Consider the following 25,368-nt stretch of genomic DNA (forward strand, 5'->3'; position numbering starts at 1 on the left):
AGTATTTATGAACAGATAATTAGGCTAAGGGTTAAAGTGTGTCACTTAAATTAGAAAATTATAGTGAACATTAGGCAGCAACAAGATAATTACAATCTTTGTAGTAGGTTTTTTATTTAATGTATTGTGACGAAATTTGAGAAGTGATTTCTTTCCGTTCATCTAAATTTTGGTGAGCAAGACAGCACTACACTTTCTATTAGTCTTCTATTTTAATACGTGTCCTCCACACCCTCCTATATAGGGTCATGTCCTCGGTTGTGTCCAGATGCGAATCTAGGATTTTTCGAACATGGGTGCACCAAGTAAAATGTATTGAAGTGAGAATTGATCCTTAATCCTCAAGGTCAAAAGCTCAACATTTAACCATGTGGACCATTTAGACTTCTGTACGGGTGCAAGAATATAATATTATACAAAATCTTTAAAAAATTACATATAAAATATCTAATTTTACGAAGAGACCACGGGTGCGGGTGCCCTATTTTTTGGCAGTAAATTCGCCACTGTATGCTTGAACATGTATGTTGCCCATGTATCTCATGCTTTATTAGTACAAGAACTTTGGAAACATTATAATTAGTGTGATAAGTTGCACAAAAATTGAAGATTTGCATGTATTTATAAGAAGTTTTTGTCAAATGAGAGTAGTGTTTTGCAAAAGTTATATAGAAATTTGATCAATCTATGTCTTCCTTAAGATGGCTAGAAGATGAACATTGTGCGATAACTTGCATAGTAATTGAAGAGAAAATCTACAAGCTCAAATCAATTAATGGTGAGCCTATTCAATCAAGATTATTATCAATAGAAGGTACATAATGCTAAAATATTGCTATCAAGTGAATTTCAAAAGTAATATTCGAACAGTGTCATATCCTATCTTATCACCTTTCCCTAATTATACTTCTTCGGCCTACCTCTGTCTCTCCTCGTATCTTCTATTAACCAACCTATCGTTGCACCTTCTCACTAGTGCGTCAATGCACCTCCTCTTCACATGTCCAAACCATCTCAGTCCCGCTTTCCTCATCTTGTCCACCACCGACCACCTTATCCCGGATACCTTCATTTTTAATCTAGTATGACCACACATCCACCTCAACATACTCATCTCCGCAACATGAATCTTCTATACATGAAAGTTCTTAACTGACCAACACTCAATCGCATACAATAATGCCGATCCAATTACCACCACTCAATAAAAATTTTAAATTTGGATGATACCTTTTTATGACAAAAAAACTCCTACTTTTTTAAAAAAAAAACCTTTTAAGTCATATATATAAGTTAACAATCTCAAACTTTTTTTACTAGTGAAATTCGTACGTATTTTTTCTCTCAATTAGAAAAGCACCATCATGAATTTTGCACATATGAATAGTTCACATTTTCGTACTCGTCTTCATGAAAAACAGTTTCAAGTACTTGTCTTTGACTGTAAAATTCAAAAGAAAAGTATGTGGGGTGCAAATGTCTAAAAAAATCAGCAGAATGGTCTACCATCTTTCAGTACTTCTTTAAATAATATTTTTTTTAAAAACTAGTGCATCTCAATACGGACAAGTACTTTTTTGCAATGGACACAACAAATTTATTGTTAATAGTAAAATAACTATTAATCAAACAAACCACCATACATATATGTCAAATAAAAATAAATAATAGAACTAGAAAACAAATTGAAAGTGATACTTTTGGTTAGTGATGATTATTAAATGTTCATTTTAATTCCTATCTCATATTGTGTGGTGGTTTGGGAGGTAGGATACATTGAACCCCATATAACACCAAGTTTGTTTTCTTGTTTGTTTATACAATTATTTGACCAAAAAAGAAGTATGTGATTTTTGCTTTCTTAGGAGAGTTTGAATCCACATCTTGTAAGTGAAGTGACATGATATTTAAGTATATGTGTCCTAATTTAAGGGGTGTGTGAAATCCTATACAATCATGGTGATACAATAAATAGATTTATATATTGTGTTAGATATTACGATTTTTATTAGTAGATAGATAGGTTAATCAAGTAGATATAGATTATTATTGATCGTGTGATTTTAACTACATTAAAATACCTTTAAAAGTCGCAAAAAATGATAGTTCTTGATGCTTAACATAAACCCTAAACACGTAACGACTTGAGGCTATGCATAAGGTTAGAGTTTTTTGTTCCAGAAAAAACTAGTCCTTCTAATTTATTTTTGTGTGAATCCGATAACAATTCCTAAACGTTTTTTAAATGGCTCATTCACACTGATGTCCTTATTTTGGAGTATTAATTTTTAATTTTTGCCCCTCAAAATTGTTGATCTTTAATTTTTATTTCCTCGATAACCATAAAAATTGTATTTCACTTCTCAAATTTAAATAATATCATATCAACTGAGATATTTGTAAAATATTGTCGGTTACATAAAACCAATACCATCATGCCTATAAATTAGTAGACTATGGACAACCCTAATTCATCAAAATTAAAACAAACCTAACAAATCATTCAATAAATATCATACCTAATTTTAGGTACACAATTTATTAATTTTTCACCAAAAGCCACAAGGTACTTATAAGTACTTGAAAATAAAATTGCTACCTTTTGACTAAAAAAATGTACTTTATTTATGGAAGCATTACACATGGGATTTAGCTTGTAGATATGGAGCAAATGTAACGAACATGACCCCATGTTTTTACATGACAATAATCAAGACAATCAACCAAAATATTGAGAAAAAAAAATTCAACGAGAAATGACTTCTATGACGAAAGTATGAAAAAATAAGTGATGTGTCACGCTAATTATCTCCACATCCCTATCATCTCATCCGCCGCTCTATCATTATCCATGTAAATTTTGTCTAAAAGTTTGCCAATATAATATAAAATAGAATTATGAAGCATATCAGTTACATTAGGAAATCTTTTCTTAATAATATTATCCGAATGTGATATCATTTTTATGAGGGTTAAAAGGTAGTTGTAATAGTTTCAACATAATGTCTACCTAAAACTATACCATAAAATAGTATTATATATCCCATCAATTTTGTGACTCATCAATTGAGTCTATTCGAAGCATATGATCTTGACTTGTGAACGTAATTAACTAGGTGAAGAAAATGTAATATGTTCATTAATTAATCATTTTGTGAACTAACATATGACTTATATTTGAACTTGAAGCTACTAATGAAAATGACAAAAATACGCCTGAAGTGCCTCCTTAAACTATTAAGATGGAGGATATTTTTGTAAGCATATAAATTCTTTTTATAAATTGTGTAATGTAGATTAATCTTAATTAACACAACAAATCAAATAGAAAGAATCTCAATTATCGCGCAACATAACTTGTTTCAAATCAAATGATAAGGTCTAAAACTTTTCCTCTCTTTGTTTAATTTATTTATCTTATTTTAACTTGACACAAAAAAATTTTAAAAAATCTTTTAAATATCGTGATCTCAAATCAAACACTCCATATATATTATAGTATTAACAACAAAGTAATTAGTATAGATCTGGTCAATAATATACTTAGCATAGTAATATTATCTATAAAATTAATCTAATTTATTTTATTTCGATGAAGGGTGTAATTTTGACAACTGATAGTAGGGAATATTAATACAAGGAAACATGGATCCGTGACATATGTTATACTTAATCATGACATAGTGTATTTATCTAGAACTTATCAAAGTGTTTTATATGCATGTATATGCTAATTAAGGTCATATCCGTACTTAGTGTTCATCCGTACGACATCATTATATGTTTAATTGTTTATATTGGTGACTTCAAACTTGATTAATCACATGCCAAGCCAATATTTCCCGTCTCTTATTAGTTGTCCACTTTTCTGTTTATCTTCAAGGAATCGTAAATAAAAAGAACAGTTTTACTAATTTATCTTTTAAGAAACTTTTTTGGAACTTTACAAATTAAACTTATTTTACACATTCAAAAAAGAATTAATTGCAAAAATAAAATGGAAAAAATGTTGTCAGTTCTATCTTGAATTTGTAAATTGACAAGTATTCCTTCCATCCCAACTTTCATATTAGTTGTCCACCATACTATAAAAAATTATCCCAAATTATTTGTCAATTTACACAACCAAGATAGAATTTTGTTGTAATCTTTTTGTAATTAACTAATTATCAACCATTAACTTTACTAATATTACCACAATTAGAGTATATAGGTTAAATTAGTATTAAATTAATTAATTAAACATTGCCATCTAAATTGAAAACGGCTAAAGTGAATAAATTAGTACATGTTATTTTCCTGGGAAAATTACGCGGTTAAGCAAACTTATACTACTTAATTACTCATCATAGCTATAATTTGCTATAATTATCACTCACGACTAACATTATACATTAATTATGCAGGCTGACTTTGAGTTTGTATAATTTGCCACGTTTGTATATGTATAATTCGCCAGAATATACAAATACATATGTACAATATACAATTATCTAACCTATATACATATACAACTCACCTCTCTCCCACTCTCTGCCCTCTCTCGCTCGCCTCTCTCCTCCCTCTCCCAATCTTGCTTACCATATATACAAATACATATGTATAATATACAATTATCTAACCTATATACATATACAATTCACCTTTCTCCCACTCTTTGCCCCCTCTCTCTCGCCTCTCTCCTCTCTCTCCCAGTCTCGCTCGCCTCTCTCCTCCATATAACATGTAGCTACGAATTGTAATTATCAAACTATAGCTATGGAGAGTAATTAGGCTATTTTTGAGTGGCTATATGTGAAAGTTCCCCTATTTTCTTTACTTCAGTGACCGTTGTTGTAGTATTTGTTGTTGCTATTATTTTTTTCCTGTTATTTCTTACATAATTTCTTCACTTCTTTACTTTTCTTAATACTATTTTGGCTATGCTCTACTTGAGTCAGTTAAAAAAACAACAATATTTCTATCCTCACAAGTCACAAGGTAGGGGCAAGACACATAATCCTCTCTAAAATCCACTCGTGAGATTATACTGGATACGTTGTTGTGGTATGAAAGTCGAAAAATATTAAAAGATGGAAAAGAAAGAAAAGCCAAATTTCACTTTTGGGCCTTCCCCATCTTTGCTACATTGGGCCTTGGTTTCATTCAGAAACACAAAGGTAGTCTCTTCAGGTAGATTGACATCAGATAGCCACTTTTAATGGTGAGATGTTTAAAACATAGCCTGAATTCGTAAACTATCTCAAAATGTTAAAATTGTTGCTATAACTGATATAAATTTTCTATGATTGATTTGTGGAATATCTTCACATTGTATAATAGAATACTTGATGAGATCAATTTTCATCCTAATTCTTGAAAAAAGTATGAAATAGTTTTAGAGGCATTTTAGAGTGACTGAACCAACTTCATCTCTTTTTTTGGATCCTATTCTTCATTTTTAGCGGGAGTAGTTATAAGCTCAAATATAAATACGTCGAATTAAGTAATTTTTACTCAAACAATATATTTCTATTAAGAAATTCAGTTGAACAAAATATAATCAATGTCCACAAATGGGCTATTCAAGTAAATTGGTGTAACCCATAATTATATTACAAAAATCTTTTCAAAATAGACCAAAAAATAATTATTATCCACAAAGGGGCTATTTAAGTAAATCAGCCTTTTGCAGACTGTTATACAGAAGAGAAAAAAAGATATAAAAATTTGCATTCCAACTGAACCGAAAGCATCGGGAAGAGAAATGGAGGCTAATTTCGTCGCCGGCGATCGGCCGACGGTGTTAGTGACGAACGACGATGGAATCGATGCGCCGGGATTGAGAGCTCTAGTTAGTCTGCTTGTTTCCACCAATCGCTTTCACGTCCTCGTTTGTGCTCCTGACTCGTATGATCTCTCTCTCACACACACTATCCGTCTCCTGCATCTAATTGCACCTGTTGATACTGTTTTTAAATTAATATTTTTTGCTATTTAAATGTGGAAACTTCTATTAGTGTTGAGCTTAAGTTTACTTTCTTAGTTCGGTTGCCTCCTGCAAATTTGTCTCTATGATCAAGTCCTTTTCTGGGAGGTATGGGCAGTTAAACTAGGTATCTCTCAAATTTGCAGAGTGTATTAGAGAATTCGAACTTTTATTGGCGTGTAGGGAGTTCTACCACTCCATCCTAAATTTAGTGTTTTAGCATGATGACATAGCATGATATTTGAGGTGTACATAGAAGTAGGTAAATATTGATCTAACGATGTATGGCTGTGGCGCTTTATTTTTTATGGTTAAAGGGGAAGAGTGCAAACAAAGATTAGTCTGATTGTCTAAAATTGCTCTATGTGAAATTGTGATGTATAATGGTTTAATTGGACGTAGTTTTGGAACATACCTGAATTGGAAGGAGGATATTGAAGTTATTATACTGTTTTTTTTTTTTGGATGAAGAATTATACTGTTAAGTTACAGAGATGAAGCATGGGATGCTTTATTGTCCAGCTACACTGTTGGATAATCTTAAAGTTGGGAGTTAACTGGCTTTTAGTTGATTGCTTATGCTTATAGATTGTAATTTGTCGCCAAATCTGTTGTTTGCACAGATAACAATTTTGAATTAAGTAATTAAGACATGCTATTTCTTATGTGCTTATTACTACTTTCAGTGAAAAGTCAGCTGTTAGTCATAGCATTACTTGGCGTAATGCCCTTTCTGTTAAGCAAGTTGACATCAGCGGAGCTACAGCATTTGCAGTTTCAGGTTGGTTGTTATCTTCAACAAATTACTAATTTAGATTTCTGGACTGACCCTGGGGTTTGGAGTACTTGACTTTAAGTTTATTGGATTATTAACTCTAATGTTCTAGTGCCACTGCCCTCTGTTTTATCTACTGCTATGGCATGTTGGTCCTCAGGATTGAACGAAACAAGTCAATCAAATGTACCTCTATACCAAACAATTATGGGAATTGAAGTGACAAATATACGAAGAGATCTTACTGGCTTTATATATGAATTATGAAAAACTCTTTTCTTTCTGGAATACTTGAGGTTTTATGAGATTATGCCACATAATTTGGCATTCTATTTATTTTCTATTAGAATAGATGTTATACTGATGAACATAATCTTTTGACTTTAGACAGAGAAATCTAATTTAGGAAAGTTGTAATTTAGATTTTAGACAGTAGAGCTTTCTTTGACACGTCCTCTTAGAACCTTTCTTCAGCAGGAATCTGTCATGGGATACTGGACCAGAAATGGTCAATCAAATTCAACTGAGAGCATGATATTGCTTAAGGTGTCATCCTTCAAGATTCCTGATTTGAAGTAATAGAAGAAGATGTGAATGTTGACCTCCCTTTCCTTTTCCTTTTTCTTTTCTTTCTTACAGGAACTCCAGCAGACTGTACTTCCCTGGGAATCTCTAAAGCTCTTTTCCCTTCAGTACCTGATCTGGTAGTTGAACTTTTCTTAACCAAGATATTCCTTCTACTCACAAGTCTTCTGATTATATTTCTCTTTGGAAAAAAGAAGAACATCAGCAATATGCATCCAGACATACACATAGAACTCTCTTTCCCTTAGCTTGTATCTTTAAAATGCCTTTTTAAGTTATTGCTTCCCCTTTCCTCATCATGACATCTTAGAGTTCAGTTATTGGCACCTTACAGGGAGATTTTCCAAATTCCCAATACTTAAGTTTTCTATCTCCTTTATATCTCGATTACTAATTTATCCATGCAGGCTTTAGGTGTCAATTCCATGGGACGTTGCATAGTTAGAAGTTAATGGTTAGAACACTCTAGCAATAATCTCAATTTATGGTTTCAGGTTATCAGTGGTGTTAATATGGGTGACAACTGCGGCTATCACATGTTAGTAGATTTCCTTCACTAGATGCTCTTTTTGACCTATTATTTAGCTCTCACACTCTATAAAGAGAGTGAGACCACTCTTCATGCCACTTGCACTGCAGGGTTTCTTAGATAAGAAATGTTAAAGTTCAGGAGGTAACAACAACACCCACCATTGTTAAGTATTAAAATAACAAAACGTGGATAGTTTAGGTTTTTTTTGAGGTATTAACTCTAAATAAGATGACTTTTATTATCCTATGTTCTCCAAGTTTGGGTTTTTCACCTTTGGTCTAATAACTCTTCATTATTTTAAAAATTGAGCACATCACACACACATATATATATATATATATATGGGTCAAGTGGAATCCACAGTCAGCCTGCATTATTTTGTTGCTTTTTAGATGATTCCTAAATGTAAAATTGAAGAATAATGCTTTATTCAAGTTAATTTAGTTTTATGATTGAAACTCAAGTAAAGTCAAAATGTTAAATGTAAAGGAATTTTACAAATAAAATATATTGCTGGTCCTAGATGGCGAGGCTCCATCAGCTGAGTGAATTCGGTTTGATTACTTAAATGGCTCATAGGAAATAGTGTCATTTTCTTTCTTTTGCTCTTTTGGAGTTTTGGTACAGACCTGACTTCGGGACATGAAGTTTAATACCTGAGGTGGAGCAGTGACTGGTCCAAAAATATAAATGCTGAATAGATTAGGGTATCTTAATCAAATAAAGTTGCAGTGAATTATAGCTTCTTAAACTTCATCTTAATTTTACAATCTGAGTCTTAACATGAAATGTTAAAACTTTGCCTTGGATAAATAGTGACAGAGCCATTTCCAATAGGATAAATAGAGACAGCGCCATTTCCAATACTGAAGGTCAAAAAGCAAACCTCGGATCACATAGAATTGAAAAGGAGCCGTTATCATCAAAAGAAACTCTGAACAAACAAGGACATATATTGGGATTCCCACAGAATAGCAGCAACTATGGCTACTTTCCTAATATTTACAACCATGTAATTTTGTAGTTGCTTATGTATGAATTAGTTTGTGCCCTTTCAGAGTATACTCGGGTACAGTGGCTGGCGCTAGGGAGGCTTTCTTCAATGGTATTCCTGCTGTGTCTGTATCATATAATTGGTATGCATTGATGAACACTCCAGAAATTTTACAATTGTTTGGTGCATCATTGATTTTGTTCTTCATTCCTTGTTCCTTATTCCTTGGGATTGCTAAATTCAGGATTCGTGGAAAAAGCAATGTTAATGACTTCACTCTGGCTGCTAAAGCTTGCTTACCCATCATCAGTGCTATATTGGCTGAAATCAAGACAAAACACTATCCCCAGAATTGCTTTCTGAATATTGATGTGCCAACAGATGTTGTCAATCACAAGGTAAATTTAATGCTAGCTTGATTTTGTTGTTTAGGATAGACAATCACCTAGAAAAGGGAACTTTAATGTAAATGTAGATCTTGGGATTTACTCCTGTCTCCATAATTGTCCAAAGTACCATGTAAAAGTTGGTCTTCACCTTGATGTTCTTTTCATGTATGTAATCTCTTTGTGGCCTTGTCAGCAGTCAGATTTTTTTGCTTCATTCACTCACTGTTAGACTCTTGTTTCATTGAGATTTCTATTGACAGCTGAAGCTTGTCTAGATGAGTCATTTCAAGTCACTGCGGTCTCTGTATAAATGAAGTAGTTAAGGATGGACAAGGTAGTTTTGAACGAACTGCACCAAATGTCTCCTCTGTATAAACAAAAATGGACTAGTAGTCTCTTCATTGTTGTCTTTATATGCTATACATTTCTATTAAATTGTACTTGTAAATAAACAGCTTCCCTAGGATTGTGGTTTTCCTTGTTTGATTTACAAGTTATAAGACACACATTGCCAACTGTCAAGCCATCATAATGTGCCTGGCTCAGCTTTCTTTTGAACGCTTGTCTATTTTTACTTGAGTTTCCCTCTGATGAAAGGTGGATCTTCAAACTTGAATTCTTCATTTTACAAATTGTTATCAGTGACCCTTAACTATTTCATCAAAAGGTTTATCTTGGTTTTCGTAGGGATACCGTCTAACCCGACAAGGAAAAAGTTTTATGAGAATGGGATGGAGGCAAGTTACTTCTGAAAGAGAAGGAGGAAACGTTTTGTCCACAATGACTATGGAGTCGAATTCATCAGAAAGTATAGATGCTAGAGGCTTAAAAAATGCACCATTGGATCATCTACTGTTTAAGAGACGAGTATGATCCCTTTCACTATAGGTGCTTGCTCAATTGTTGTATCCTTTATTGAGAATATCATTAACTAATAAAAGTGTGCTCTCTCTAACAACTTAAATTTTTAGATGAGATGGTCACACACTTTAACATGGTAATAGAGCAAGCAGAGGTCCTGGGATCGAATCTCACCGCCACCCAAATTAAAAAGAATTTCCACGTGCTTGGTCCATGAAAAAGAATCAAGCATGCACGTGAGGGGGCAGGGGGGGTGTTGAGAATATCATTAACTAATAAAAGTGTGCTCTCTCTAACAGCTTAAGCTTTTAGATGAGATGGTCACACACTTTAACATGGTAATAGAGCAAGCAGAGGTCCTGGGATCGAATCTCACCGCCACCCAAATTAAAAAGAATTTCCACGTGCTTGGTCCATGAAAAAGAATCAAGCATGCACGTGAGGGGGCAGGGGGGGTGTTGAGAATATCATTAACTAATAAAAGTGTGCTCTCTCTAACAGCTTAAGCTTTTAGATGAGATGGTCACACACTTTAACATTCTTATCTCACAGCCCCCCCCGCCCCCCTCATGGGGCCCCTTTACAACAAGACAAGCATTTATGAAAGCCAGGCAACCGTTCCTTATTAAAAATAACCAGACAACCTTCACTAAAATATCCCTTTGAAAGATTCTACTCTGTTTTTGTATGACATACTGGATTTTCGTTTGTTCCTAATTCTTTGAGAGTTAAAGAAGAAAAACAGAAAAGTAATTTATACAAGGTTTTAATGGAGTATTTATTGATATTACTCTTCCCTTTCTAGGTTACGAGAATTCTAGTGGAGAATGGTGATACAGACTACTGTTCTCTCCAACAAGGATACGTATGTACTATTGTTTTATATGGTTGTTAGTTCTTCGATGAGAAAGACCTATGATTGTTATTTTCACTGTTATTTATCACAGATTACTGTCACACCCCTTGGCGGCTTGTCTCCAGCAGAGCTAGATGCTGTTTCATTCTTTCAGAATTGGCTGCCCAGTGTTGTTAATCATTACCCTTCCTCTGCTTTGTAGTGCTGTAAGTTGGTCCTCCAAGTGAAATCCAATTCTGATGTGACCCTAAGGCTAGTTGTATATCATCCGTTTTTATCTTAAGAATAATATTCAATTGGCTACTGAAGCTGGTGTTTCTATGAGTTTGATTTTGCCGTAAAGTTTGACTAAGTAGGACAAAGTTATGATCATTGTGATTCATTTGCAGGGAACTCAAGAATATCTGAAAGCAGGAGGAAATAAGTAATTAGCATCAAGTATGGACGCATTTCTCTTTTGTTTTTTATGGTGTAACTTGGCAATTGCAAATGACACAAAAGCCATGATTGATTTTTTGAGCTTGTTTCTTATTTTCTTGTAATGTGGCTATCCCCCCTGTCTACACTCGCAGCACTTTGCTGCACATCAATAAAATACCTTTCACTAATCAAAAAGTTATAATCATTGTACTATCTTACTTTCACACTCCTCCGAAATGAAAAGAAACTGCTTTTCATTGTTTTGATTATTTTTCGTCTTCATTTCTGAAGATTATATTCTTCATTGTGGTTAATCTGTGTCTGAACTTGCTCTAGTATTATGTAGGTTATCATTGATCAATTTGCCAGATGAAAAGTTTTAGAGATGAAACGTTTCCTCAACAACAACAACAAAAAAAGTTTGTATCGATGAGATAAATGGACTCAAGAAGCCTAAATGAGTCTGCACGGAATGGAATTGTGCATTTGCATGTCATTTCAATGTGGGCATCCTCTCCCTGGTTAGAATTCAGATGTATCTTTATTTCATTTTCTGCAAGATATCCTCTATTATGTTTCATAGACATTTACTAAGATCATAAAATTTGTAATACTGCCCTGTTTTTAAGTTTCACACGTAAAGGAGAAGTAAATATAAGTTGCCTGTTTTTAAGGAGATCAAATCTGGAATCGAATAATAAATGGTGTGGTTTACCATGTGTTTATTGTTTAATGATAAAACTGTTTGGTGGTTGCAGACTTGTCCTTAGCCAATAGACTATAATTGTTAAGTCAAAAGTATCAAGAAGTATGTCGAAATGGCAATCACATCTCAATATAACATCCTTACTTTAGCCCTTAAGTCAACTTTATTTAATAATATACTAGTAAGTATGTCGACTCATCAACTGTTGAAACTGACAGGGCAACAAATTGAAAATAAGATAATGAGACTTTACTTTAAAATAACTTTTCTATCCTCTTGGAATAGATACTTTTGATTCTCTTATGAGCATTTAATATTGCAATTCCATTATGTATGATTTCTTTTTCTTCCTTCTTATCAATCCCCTATTCACTAGCTCAACCCCCATAAAAAGTTACTTATAAATATTTACCACATTTTGAAGAATGTACAACTCAATATCAAGAGAAAGACATAAGTTTCAATAATTTAAAGACTTTTCAGATGGACCTCACTCACAAAAGATTGAAAACTTGAACAAAGAAACCCTATGTTGGGACAAAAGTGGTGTGATATATATGTACATGTGACTGTAAATTAAATCTCCCCTCTGTGTGTGCTTATGTAAAGACCCTCATTTTCGTGGTGGCAAAGAATGTGGATGAGACTCCACTAGTATGGACCAAAGCACTTGAACATCTTCACAAGGGCAAGATTTAACATCCTCGTAGAGTATATATATCCCTCTTCCTGAAACATCAAGAATAAGTAAGTTTAGTACAAGAGAAAAAGTTACATTTTTGTTGATCAATAGATGAAGAATATACAATTAGAAGTTTACATTTTTCTTAAGCAAGACTAGAGTTTTGTAAAAGAAAACATATAGGGATGCAAAAGGAATCAACTAATCATTAATTCTCAACCGTAGGGTGAATGGAATACGGTACACAATTAGTTAGTAAAAGAATAGAAAAGGCTTATTCCCCTAAGCAATTAAAGGGTTATGGCTAATTAAACTATTCCAATTCAAGAACAGTTGAATTTCAGCTATCAAAATTAGCTTGAGATTGATTCAAGAAGGAAATGTTGATTCTATAGATGTGAGCTTTTGACATTGAAGGAGCAGTGGCTGATCCAACAATGAGTTCCTAAAGTTGACATAATTTAATGTTTCTGAACCTTATATACATGCAAACACTAAGAATGGAGGTAACACATCCCAAAACTCACAACGTCTAGATTCAGGATCCGTCTGTGCTAATGAGAGCTAGTTATCTTAGTATACATACAAATTCTTTGACAAAAGAAAACTTTACTACATAAAAGTGAAGAGAATATAAATAGAAGTAATGGAAGACATACTCTTCTTCGGAGCAGAGTGAAGACGAAACCAAAGCTTCTTCAATGGAGAGAAGAGGGATTGAAGCCATCCCATGATGAAAAGAGGGAATAGATGAAGTTCATGGTAGGTAAAAATGAATGGGGGGTGAGAAATAAGAGAGACACACACTAAGAGAAAAGGGGTCTTAGTTTGCTTAGACAAAGGGTGAAGTTAGGGTCACTATCCTTGTAAACATTTGCTATATGCCTTGTAGACAAATCATGCATTCATTTCATTACATTTTATTACTTTCACAATTTTTTCACTTGGTGTTACGTCTCTATCATACCTCTCTCCTTGTAGAAGAAGTTGCCACTCTACCAATCACTTGTACTTTTTACACTTTCTATGACCCCCTCTTCTTTATTATCTCATTTCTTTCCCTAAATTGACATCCCTTATTCTTCAAGTTACTTATTTGTTAGAAAATTGCAGAATTTGGGAAATAAAAAAAGACGGGCTTTGATAGAGTAATCTTTGTCCTTGGGGAATTTAAGCTTTCACTATGTTGTTGCATGGATTTTGTGACACAATTCATCCAAGATTTTACAAAGCCAATGAAAATTCATAGGAGCCGCGGGCTTGTCTAGCGCGAGTTACTTCTCCTGCGTGGTTTGCGAGCTATTGTATAAGAGCGGAGGTTTTACCTATGCGCACCCAAAGAGTAGCGGCTACGGCCATATGAAAATTCAAGTTTCAGAACATTGTTGCGATTTTTAGAGCAGTATGAGAGGAGATAGAATTCTGAGTATCAATGTTTTAAAAGGTAGGGGCGTGTGAGGCATGGTGTTTTACTTAGCACAGGGCGTAAGCCTTATGGATCTTTAAAATTTAATCTATTATGTCATAGTATAATAACACAAAAATTATAAAAGGACATTAATAGTTTAAAACAATTAAAAGAAACCATAGAAAATAAAACTTCTAACATGATTTTTACAAATATATAAATAATACAATATTAAGTACTGAAGGTGTAAAATTTGGGTATGTATTTTTTTTTCTTAAAAAAGTTAAGTGATATTTACTCTTGTAGTGTTCTCAAATAGTAAATGGAGTATACAATACTATGACTTGTTATTTGAGTTACTCTCGAATAAAACAACATTTGGAGTATATGTTAATAGAAAAAAGAAGCAAATACTTGCAAGCACATCTTGAATTATTGATATTGGAATATAGTTTTCCTGAAATAGTTTAGCATAATTGTTACACGAGGGGACTTGGTTGTAATGATGAAATAATAATTTTTAAGTTGAGAGAAACTTTATTCTAGAGGGGTCCCTTAATTGCATTATAAGGAAATATATTTTTTCAATAGTCTACTTCAAGTTTTGAGCTTCTATTGGTCCATTTGCTCCATTTAGAGTTTAGTCTTTGTCACAATAACAAGCTAAGTATTAGTTTTGATGACTCAAAAGTTTTGTTCATTAATTAAGACTTGTCAATGGCTTAATCAAAGAGTCATTAAAGGGAACATAAAATAATTAATAAGCAAAATGTACTATTTTGTTGTTTATATTTTTAATGGCAAACTGGGATGGTACGTGTATTTGACATAAGTATAATTAATAATAAACAAACAAAAGTTTACGCTGTGTTTACAAATTAGAAGGAAATGAAATAAAGTAAGGATCGAAGAAAAAAGGGCAAGTGAAATGAACCTTTCTTTCCCTTCTTTGGTTAGACAACAAATTAATGTATAGAAATTTTGTTGTAATTAATATCTCAAAAGTTATATTTTTTTTCCTATGGAAACTTTATAATTTTCTCACTTTTTTTAGCTATAAATATTTTGGTCCAATTTGATTGTTTGTTTCGTCCGGTGCTCACCAAACCAATTGTTAACCTTATGTTCTCTTAATCAAATTTAATAAACAATGAATTTTTTTTTATCTTTAAATCGAATATTAATTTATATATTTATTTTTATAGATTTTAATCTTCATAATCGGAGGTAGTAAAAAATCACATAGGTTTTCCACCTCCACAAACAAAATATAAAAAAATTAAATTTCTTAAGTTTGTTAGTATCATGTGTTCATAATAAAAAAAAATCAAGAAAGAGAAATGTTAGTTTAATAGAAATATAAACAACCAAAAAAATTATCCCGAGCCCATAGTTTTTATATGTCCTTAAAAATTTAACCCCTTGGTCAGAATTTGGTAAACTTAAATGGTAAAACAAATCACACGACTTTTTGATTTTTTTTTAATTATTATTTTGAAAACAAATGCAGAGAACAGTTTAGAGGAGTGAAAGAGTTGAGATTTTGGTGTCTTAGACAAGACCTATGAATTTATTGATATTATACAACCATAGTTAAGTATTTCTCCGTCTCATATTAGTTGATCGATTTTCATTTAGCATGATGCTTAAGAAATTATAAATAAGAAGATAAGTTTACTAATTCACCTCTTAAATTTTTTTACAAAGAAATGTGAACACTTTCAAAAAGAATTAATTGCAAGCGTAATATAAGAAAAATTTAATTAATGCTTTTTTGATTTAGTAAAGTGATCAACTAATATGAGACAACTTTTTTAGTATACTGATCAACTAATATGGGACAGAGGGAGTAACAGTTTACGGAGATCTCGAGATCTTCTATAACACATAAGTTTCCGATCTTGCTTTTGTTTGACTGATATTTCGAGTTTGATGACATTAACAAATCTACTTTAAATATAATTGGTGCTACATATATATTATTTTATTTTTTAAGTTTATATTTAAAAAACGATTGATTGAAAAAAATATATTCTTAAAATCATTGATGACAATAAAGTTTTATAATTGCAGCATTAGATACATTTCTACAAAAAATATAATAGTTATATGGATGAAAACATTTTTGTGAATGTATGTATTCAAATATTTTTTGATTTTCAAAAAGAGAAAAAAATTGATCAAGTTGGATAGCTTTTAGACTATGAGTCTATGAGTATGTTATTAATTTTGTTACACTTATAAGTTATAACCTAATTTTAATGACGTGTTTGGATCATGTCAAGCAAATGTTTGAATTGGTGTTATTTGTAGTTAAAAATGTATAAGAAAATAACTTCTTTTTAAAAAAAAATAGTACTTCTAATAAAGATAATAAAATAATGTAATAAATAGGCAATGAAAATAAGAATGGCAATGGAGTGGGATGGTGAGGGTTTAAGGCTTTGTGGGGAGAAGCAAATTGAAGAATATGTGGGGGTGAGGCAGATTCAAATAATACTTTTTAAACATAATGTGGGATGAAACAAATTGCAAATCTATTTTATGTGGGTTTAAATAAAAAAATAGTATTCTTTATCAAAAAATAAAAAAATAGTATTATAAAAAATTAAAAGAATTAATCAAGTGTATAATACAGAGAATTATATGTATGTGATGCGATTAAAATATAACTAAGAAATTTTAATTAAAAAAACTGATCAAAGAAAGTGTAAAAATATATGCAAGTTATACACAGATTGTAAAAATATGAAAGATACACTATTAACTTTTATATTATTAATAACTTTGTACAAAAACTTTTAATATTTGCAAAACATCAACAACTCAATTTTTTCATTCTTCACTTCATTCTTGAATCTTGATTGATCTAAAGCTGATCTCTTTCTTTCTCAACTAGTAATCACTTGAAAAAATTACTTTAATTTAGAGTTTTTATTTTCATTTTATAAAAAATAGTAAATTATGTGAAGCGAATTTACGGGAGACGAATTAATGTGGAGCAAGAGTGGAACAAATTAAAAATAAGAAATCAATTAATGTGGAGCGGAACTGTAATGACATGATTCATTGTTATTCAAAAGGCATCTTATACGAAATTTCAAAAATTCTTGAAATACGTTGTGAATTTAAAAATTGGGTATACGATGAAAATTTATTAATTTGAGTTGAGCAAGGCTGACGTCAGACTCTAAGAACATGAATTCTTTTATTCTCATTCCACTTTACATCGGTAAAATAGACGATAGTTACTCTAAAAAAACATTTAAGCAACTCTAAGATGGGGAACCATGTAGGGGAGGGATTTTAGTGCAAGGAAAGTTAAAACTCATGAATTTTCGGTCTACGCCTGTCAAGGATTCACCTCTGAGAGCCGAAAATTCACAGTTAGAGTTCTTCAGCAATTGCTTGGCGCTCAGATGTGCTTGGCCTTTTAACTGGGTAGTTAGACATGTCTTTATTTACATATTATCTTGTAGGTTGTCGAGGGACTGCACGTATAGGAATTCGGGCACGAAGACTAGATGATTGAATTTGTGGTTAATTGTAGTTTAGGCCGAGGATGGATGTGTTGGTTATTAATCTGAGAAAAGTGATTGTGGGTAATTGGATTATGATCACGAATCATTTAGTAAAAAATCTTTTCGGGCAGTTGTTGGTTGTTTGATCCCTTATGTTATATTGTTATCAATTGCATGCAACAAATCTATTTACTTAGTGTACAAATGTGATTTGTATTGATTATGATTGTGATTGTGATGTGTGATTGTTGGTTGGCTCAAGGTACCATGCCTGATACATGATATCACACGGTTGTCTCAGACACTACGCCTGATACATACTAACGATTGACTCGGGTACCACACCTGATACATGGATATTCATATGTGGTTGGTTTAGGTACCATACCGATAAATACTAACCGTTGGCACGGATACCACGTCTGGACACTAATTAACAGTTTGTGTGTAGGTTCTATGAGATAACCAAATTAACTTCTTCGTTATGTGATTGTTGCATATTGGTCCCTGGGTGGATGAATTGGTGTATCTAAATGTTGGGGTGGTCCATGTGAAGACCATGATTGCATACTAAATATTGTATCGATATTTTAGGGATTCTTAGGGGGTCTGGATTATCGGATAGGTGTAAAGAATCAAATTTGGGTGGTGGTTACGTTTTTTAACATGTCTTGGATGGTTTTTAAATCAGGATGTCAGCATGAGAACTTGAAGGTAAGTAGTAGACCGATTAACAGAGTTAGTAGCGATCCTGTATTCGAGAAATTTCTATGTGGTAAAAGGGTTAGGCTATGATCAGTTATGAGGGTGGAATGACTAAGATGATGGAGTTTGCAACATAATGAGGTGGAGTGACTTGAGATAGAGAATATGAGTTCAAACGTAATATTGCTTATAGTAAGAATGGTGATTTATGTGTCGTGGTCATATCTCGAAGTTTCATGTTTTTAATAATATGCATGATATTATGTAGTGGATTCAGATCGACTGATGATTTCTTTCAGTAAGTGTTGTTTGTACTGATACTATTTTTGCTATGCCACTTGACATAGTCTGGTTAAAGGATCAATGACGTTTCATAAGTGAAGACGAGGATGATCTCCCACAACTTCTACTCATTTTTTCTTATGGTGAAAGTTGTGTTATAATTCTTTCATACTCTTTACAAACTCTACTACCTGTTTAGACTAATTCCTTAGGGGAGGATTAAGTCTATAATCCTACAAAGGACTTTATTTCAAACTAAGCTAGCGTTTGGCCATATATTTTCAAATATTTTTGGCAAATATTATTTGAGTGAAAATTTGGGTGAAATTTCACCATGTGTTTGGTCATAATATTTGGGAAACATATTTCACTTGTTTAGAAAAATATGATTTATATCCATAAGTTTTAAAAACCATCAAAACTAACCATAAGTTTGTATTACAAGTCAATTGGATCTTCGTTGCAACAAACAACAAGTAGTGTCCATGACACTAGAGCAATGTGGTAGTTTGGAGTGAGTGCAACAAGCATCATTCCATACAACGTGAAGTAGACAAAGCACATGACTTTGTTACCTTGAGCCGATTGTTTATCATTTTCATCAACAACCATTTCATCATTTTCATATTCATTGAATATTTCATCACTACTTTGGTGTTCACGTAAAAAATTATGTAATACAACGCTAACAACTACTATAGAGAGTGTTTTTGTAAAAGATAAAAGGTTGATGTAAAATTTCATTTTTTAAAAGATCCCAAATAATGAGATTTGACCCAAACACTAGAAAAAACTAGTATTTGAAAATTTTGAATATTTGCCAAAAATATTTGTCAAATAATGGCAAATTGTATGGAAAACACTATTTGTCAAATTTTTCCCCAAATATTATTTGGGAAATCTATGGTCAAACGGATCCTAAGTTACAAATATTCTTATATTTAAACAAGGTTCTGCTATGTGTTAGAGAAGATGTCCTCACATGCTAGTGAGTCAGATCGTGATGCAGGACGTTAAAGTTTTTGTGAATTTACTACTATAGGTAATAAATTAATTAATTAACCATTCACTACTACTATAAATACATTCCTAGTTGCACAACTTTGTCACACCACAACTTCATATCAATTTTTACATTCACTATGGACTCAAGCAATGTTTCCAGCACTACTACCCCCTTACCTTGACTCAACAGGTTATTATGTAAAATTCACCTTTATTTTTGTGATCATATTTAATTTATACACCTATTAATATTTTAAATTTTGTTGCAGTAGCAAAATGAGATCTACAATAAAAAAAGTTAAGCAGTACTTCGATGCCCTTGAGAAGAAACATGTATGCGAGATGAATTTTCTCGTTGCTTTGCATGAGCAAGAAATTACTCACCAAGTTCTGTTTGTGAATGTCATAACAAATATAATGTCACGACCCAGATCATTGTGATTGGCACCCACACTAACCCTCCAGTGGGAGAACTATTTATACTAATTAGCTAACCAACTTAATCAAAATACTAAAGTATTTAAGTTACGGAAGCAAGTTAAATGCTAAGGAAAGAATTAGGGAGTTCCCATAAACTCCAAACAAAAATCTAACAACTAAACCAAATGCGAAAAATATGCCTAGAACTTGAAAGTCAATGTACCAAAACTCTAACAATGAACCAAAAGTCTAAAGGAAAATGGGTGCAACCCAACTACACATAAGAATATCTAATGAACTAGTCTAAGTCCGAATAAGATGGACTAAACAGAAAGAGAACTCATGGAATCTCGGAAGAACTGGCTCACCCTTGAATTCGAACGATCACTTCTGTCAATAGCCGCCTGAAGATGCCCTGTACTCAACAAAGAAAGAGCAAGTGCAGTATCAGTACACAACTACAGTGTACTGGTAGGATCACGAGGCTATCCCACTAAGTGCAACATACATAAGTCAATACAACAATACAATAGCATGCATACACCGAACATTTACAATATCATCATCATTTACGAACAACGAATAGTTTCACGATTCTCAAATACCACAGTTATATCAAGTCATTGGTCCTCTCATGGAACTCAAACCCAAACTGTTAATTAGCATACCGGAACGTGGTACCTGATCCAATGATTATGTCGGAACGTGGCAACCGATCCCATAATTATGCCGGAACGTGGCAATCGATCCAAGTTAGTGTGTCGTAACGCAACACCCGATCCATTCAACAAGCTACAATCACAAAGTACATTCTCATAATCATACAATCAAGTCATGATTCATGGCATTCATCATTCATCTATCCTCATTTACAATTAGTGTGATCAATAATAAAACATTCGCATACATATGTATTATAATGAAGCAAGAACAAACATACATCACACAACAATGAAATCAAAACCATCACCTACCTCGAAACAAAACTTGAATCCTCTAAGAAACTTGATTCTTCCCTTTCCGGATTCGTTCCGCTTGTTCTTGGTCTACAAATGATCAATATAACACGGGAATCAATAAACAATAACTAATTACCCGAATTACTAACAATCCTATCAACCCTAGATCAAACCCATGATCCCAATATCCAAATTAGGGTTTTTTCCACCATAATTTCCAGATCAAAACCCTTCCCCATCGATAATTACCCATTAGGTTACATTTTACGGGTCGAAAAACGGATTCGGGGAGTGAAAATCTTACATTTAGCCTCAAGAATGGTGGAAAACTGTCAAGAAAATCCCTGGGTTCGTTCCTTAGCTCTCAAGTTCGAAAATTGCAGAATAAAACGATTTTGGGGTTTATTTCCGACTTTAAGTCGCGATTGTCCCGCCACAGCGATACCCACCCCGCTACAGCGGCCCCGCCCTGGCAGGAATAATCCCGCCTAAACGGCTTGCACGGGACCAGTGAATCGATTTAAGAATTTCAAACTCCCATTTCACAACACACCTTCATCCCATGACACTCAGAAAATACCCGTTCACGCTAAGATCAATTCCAGGAGTTTTACTCAACCGAATTCAATTCTGTAAAGTCGTACGGGTTCCTTAACGTCTTAGCTATCCACTCATGTGATCAAATTAACAATTGGATCACCCAATTGTTACAGATTTCCCTAAACTTTAAAGACTCCGATTTCGTCCAAATCTGGACTAGGTTGGGAAATCTCAAGATACTACGAAAAGTTTTCCAGCCCAAATTTTTTCCCCGTTGGCTTTTCTATAACGATGGGAACATGTCGTTACATATAAAATGATTTTGTTCGTCGGAGGTTTTTCTATCAATTGTTTGTTTTAATTTATAAGTTGTTGTTGTCATTGTTATTGTTGTCGTTGTTATTGCTATTGTTGTTGATGTGGTTGTTGTTGTTGTTATTATCTATTGTTCTTATAAATTTCTTTGTTCATACTTCGATTGCGTTTTGGATATATTTGGGTGAATTTAGTTAAAAATTATTTTTGAAGATGAAATAAGAAATGGACACACATCTTACTTTAAGAAAATCAAAATTTCTGAGTAAAAGATTAAAAACTTTAAAAACTAGTTTACCTCTTTTAAAACTTGAAAAATCATCTTCAAAATTTCCCAACAATTAAGTACTTAATAGCATGACAAACTAACATTATTTTCAAAATATATTTCAATTAAGTGAACATGAGTTGGCTAAATGGGAGCTAATATTATCAGCAATATATTTATTTTAGGTAGATGTTTAATAATTTCAACTTTAAAATATATATGTGTTTATATTTAAGAAAACTTTTTTTTTCATGAGGTTAATATTTCACATAGTTTTAAAGTAAAACGAGATATGCACCAACTATATTAATGTAAACGCATTCCTTGATATATTAGTAAATTTGACAACGCTTCACATCATGTGAAAATAATATAAGATTTACAAAATATGTTTTTGTATAAAATTGAAACAATAGATTTGTGTTTGACTTGGGTTCCTGAAATATTGATCTTATCCAAAGAGAAAAAATTAGCAATATATATATAGAAATGTTAAAGTCTTAGCCAAAAATTTAAAATGTTACGATCATTTTGTTAAAAAAAATTGTCACATGTACAATTATGTACAAAGCCCTACTATTAACCCATGGATCTTGCATAAGACCAAAATTTTAGGCCCAGTTCAAATTTGTTTGGTGTTCTGTTTTTCGTTTGAATGGTCCAAATCCATATTTCTTAAATCCACTTTGCAAAGTGATAAGTAGGAGGAAAATATTTAGGAGAAACTATAGATATATTTTACTGTCATATATATTATTACTATTTATATATTTAAAATATTACGTATCTTATGACTAATTAAGAGTTTTCTACCATATATTAGGAAGATTCACCTAGATACATGTATTTTACTATTGGATACATTAAAATTGGGAGAGAGGCCAATGAGATGGGGAGGGAGGCAAGCGAAATTTGTTATGTATCACAGATATATGTGAATCACACTAGATACACACTTTTTTTTACACCAGATACACACTAGATACATGCATCTAATGTGTATCTAGTGTGATTCACATGTATCTGGTATCTCAGATACATGGGAAAGTGGTGAGCGAGGTTTGTTATGTATCCCAGATACATGTAAATCAACTTGGATATAGTGTTCTAGAACGGATTACACTTAATTTTGACCTCATATATTCTGAGATACATGTATCTAAATATATCTAAACGTATCTGGACGCACCAAAATTTGATAAAATTTGTAATATTATAAACTAGAGTATATCTAAGTAATTAGCTCCTAAATATAGTGAGATTTAATGTCAATTTTCCTTTTCTGAATTCACTTTGCAAAGTGATAAGTAGGAGGAAAATATTTATGGAAAAAAAATAGGGAAAAAGTATAATTCAAGAGAGCAGAACACTACTGTTAATTCATTTTCTTTTATGCTGCGATGTAAAATTTAACAAACAACAAAGAATAAAGAAAAAATAACTTTATGCTAAAAATTCCATCATCGAAGAATTTTCTACTTACGATTGTGTAAAAATATGATTTAATTAAAATATTTGTGGACATATCTCGGTGAAAAGTTTCAATGAAAATAGTGATTTTTTTAGTAGCGGGAAAACCAAACTTCACATGATGTACACAATTATTGTAAAATTGACAAAAAAAAAAAATCACAAGTCATCAACTGTCGAATTCCCTACAAAATATTTCAATTAATTTATAGGACCATCTGCATATATAATGTGGTGTCTAATCGCACCCAAAAAGACACTCCATTACCTTTGTTTGTTAAAAGGGGTTCTTAATTAATTATCTTAACTAATAAGTAGTACGATTTAACATCAACACCTTTGTTTTATTTAGAACTTTTTGTTTTTGGCCCCCACGAAACTCGCAGTAAATCCGTTCTTGTGCAATAACTCTCAAGCCACATATGAGATTTAAACTGCAGCTAGGTAAGTTTGGTACGATGAGCTAGCTCGATTAAGAAAGTGTTGGTAAAATGAATCGATTTCTATAACCTCTCCTATGGGATATATACCATCTATTGCATCAATTTATTCGGTATTACGATATTTGAAACTTAATCTAAGACAATCAACTGTTTATTTATTTTTTAAAATGTCTATAGCTTTATGAACAACACTGATCACTAATTTTTTTGTCTTTTTTGTTTCTTTATTTATTCGAGACAACTAATTAGGATTGTCTCTTTTAACTACCCTCTTTCATGGCAACGGCCAAATGTCTCTTGTAAGATTGTCTACTTTAAACAAATATAATTAAGTTAGGTGGCTTTTAAACTATAATGTTAGTGGTAATTACTTTATAAAAGAAGTTGCTAACATGAGGAAACAAATAATTCACTTGTTTACATTTATATTACTTGATAAAAGAGATATTTAATGATAATAGACATTGACATAAAAATATTTAGTGGCAATTGAGTTAATGTCATTACAACCAGAATTAGGGGTGTGCACTATTCGGATTAAATCGAATAATCAAACCAAATCAAACCGAATTTTTATTTGGATTGGTTTTTTGGTTTTTCGGATTGGTTTTGGATTAATAAATTACTTTGTTTGATTTTTTGGTTTGGTTTTGAATTTTAAAAATAAAAACCGAATTATATATATATATATATATATATATACATTTGTATTTTATGTTTGAATTACATCTATAGTAGGTATACTTATAAGTATTATGTTTTAAGTTTGACTTATGATTTATATTAGAAAGTATATTTAAGGGATTAAATGTTATTACTTTGGTTATATATGTTATTAATTATTGACATAACCGAATAACCAAATCGAAAAAAAGTCGAACCGAATAGAGGAAAACCAAACCAAACCAAACCAAATTATTTTGGATCGGATTGAGTTACACTTTTACAAAACCAAAAACCGAAAATCCAAACCGAATAGTGTAAAACCAAACCGAAAAACCGAATGCACACCCCTAACCCACATAGAGTGACTTTGAGGGAGATAGGTTGGGTATTGTATTTTAACATTGTCTTTGTTCTAATTTATGTGATATATTTAAATAAAAATACAATCAATTTCTTACTTATGTCGAGTCCACTTATTTGACAAAAAAATCCACAAAGATATAATCTTCTATTTAAAATTTTATTTATCTTAAAGATAATTTAGATATATTGCAAAAAAGTTTCATATTTTTTAAATTTTGTATCCAGTTAAATATTA

At 32.2% G+C, this 25,368-nt stretch overlaps 1 protein-coding gene and 1 long non-coding RNA gene across 4 annotated transcripts; one reads left to right on the forward strand and one right to left on the reverse strand.

The window, feature by feature from the left end:
- The first annotated feature begins 5,690 nt into the window (after positions 1–5,690).
- LOC102581587 (5'-nucleotidase SurE) lies at positions 5,691–12,137 on the forward strand. Of its 3 annotated transcripts, none has more exons than XM_006360740.2 (11): positions 5,691–5,889; positions 6,655–6,749; positions 7,383–7,447; positions 7,823–7,866; positions 8,919–8,996; positions 9,099–9,252; positions 9,931–10,110; positions 10,910–10,969; positions 11,052–11,166; positions 11,350–11,398; positions 11,717–12,137. In XM_006360740.2, exons 1-9 carry the CDS (start codon positions 5,747–5,749, stop codon positions 11,160–11,162), a joined length of 930 nt encoding a protein of 309 aa, XP_006360802.1. In that variant the 5' UTR covers positions 5,691–5,746; the 3' UTR covers positions 11,163–11,166; positions 11,350–11,398; positions 11,717–12,137. The 3 variants fall into 3 exon arrangements, with proteins under 3 accessions (XP_006360802.1, XP_006360801.1, XP_006360803.1); XM_006360739.2 differs by having other exon boundaries at positions 11,727–12,137; XM_006360741.2 differs by lacking the exons at positions 11,052–11,166; positions 11,350–11,398; positions 11,717–12,137 and having other exon boundaries at positions 9,931–10,131.
- Positions 12,138–12,480: 343 nt separating this feature from the next.
- LOC102582580 (uncharacterized) lies at positions 12,481–14,257 on the reverse strand. Its single transcript, XR_368366.2, has 2 exons — positions 13,428–14,257; positions 12,481–12,815 (listed from the first exon to the last, which is right to left on the reverse strand). It is a non-coding gene; the product is annotated as an uncharacterized lncRNA (long non-coding RNA).
- Positions 14,258–25,368: the final 11,111 nt, after the last annotated feature.

This window comes from Solanum tuberosum, unplaced genomic scaffold (genome assembly GCF_000226075.1).
Source record: "Solanum tuberosum cultivar DM 1-3 516 R44 unplaced genomic scaffold, SolTub_3.0 scf00334, whole genome shotgun sequence".
Classification (NCBI taxonomy): domain Eukaryota; kingdom Viridiplantae; phylum Streptophyta; class Magnoliopsida; order Solanales; family Solanaceae; genus Solanum; species Solanum tuberosum.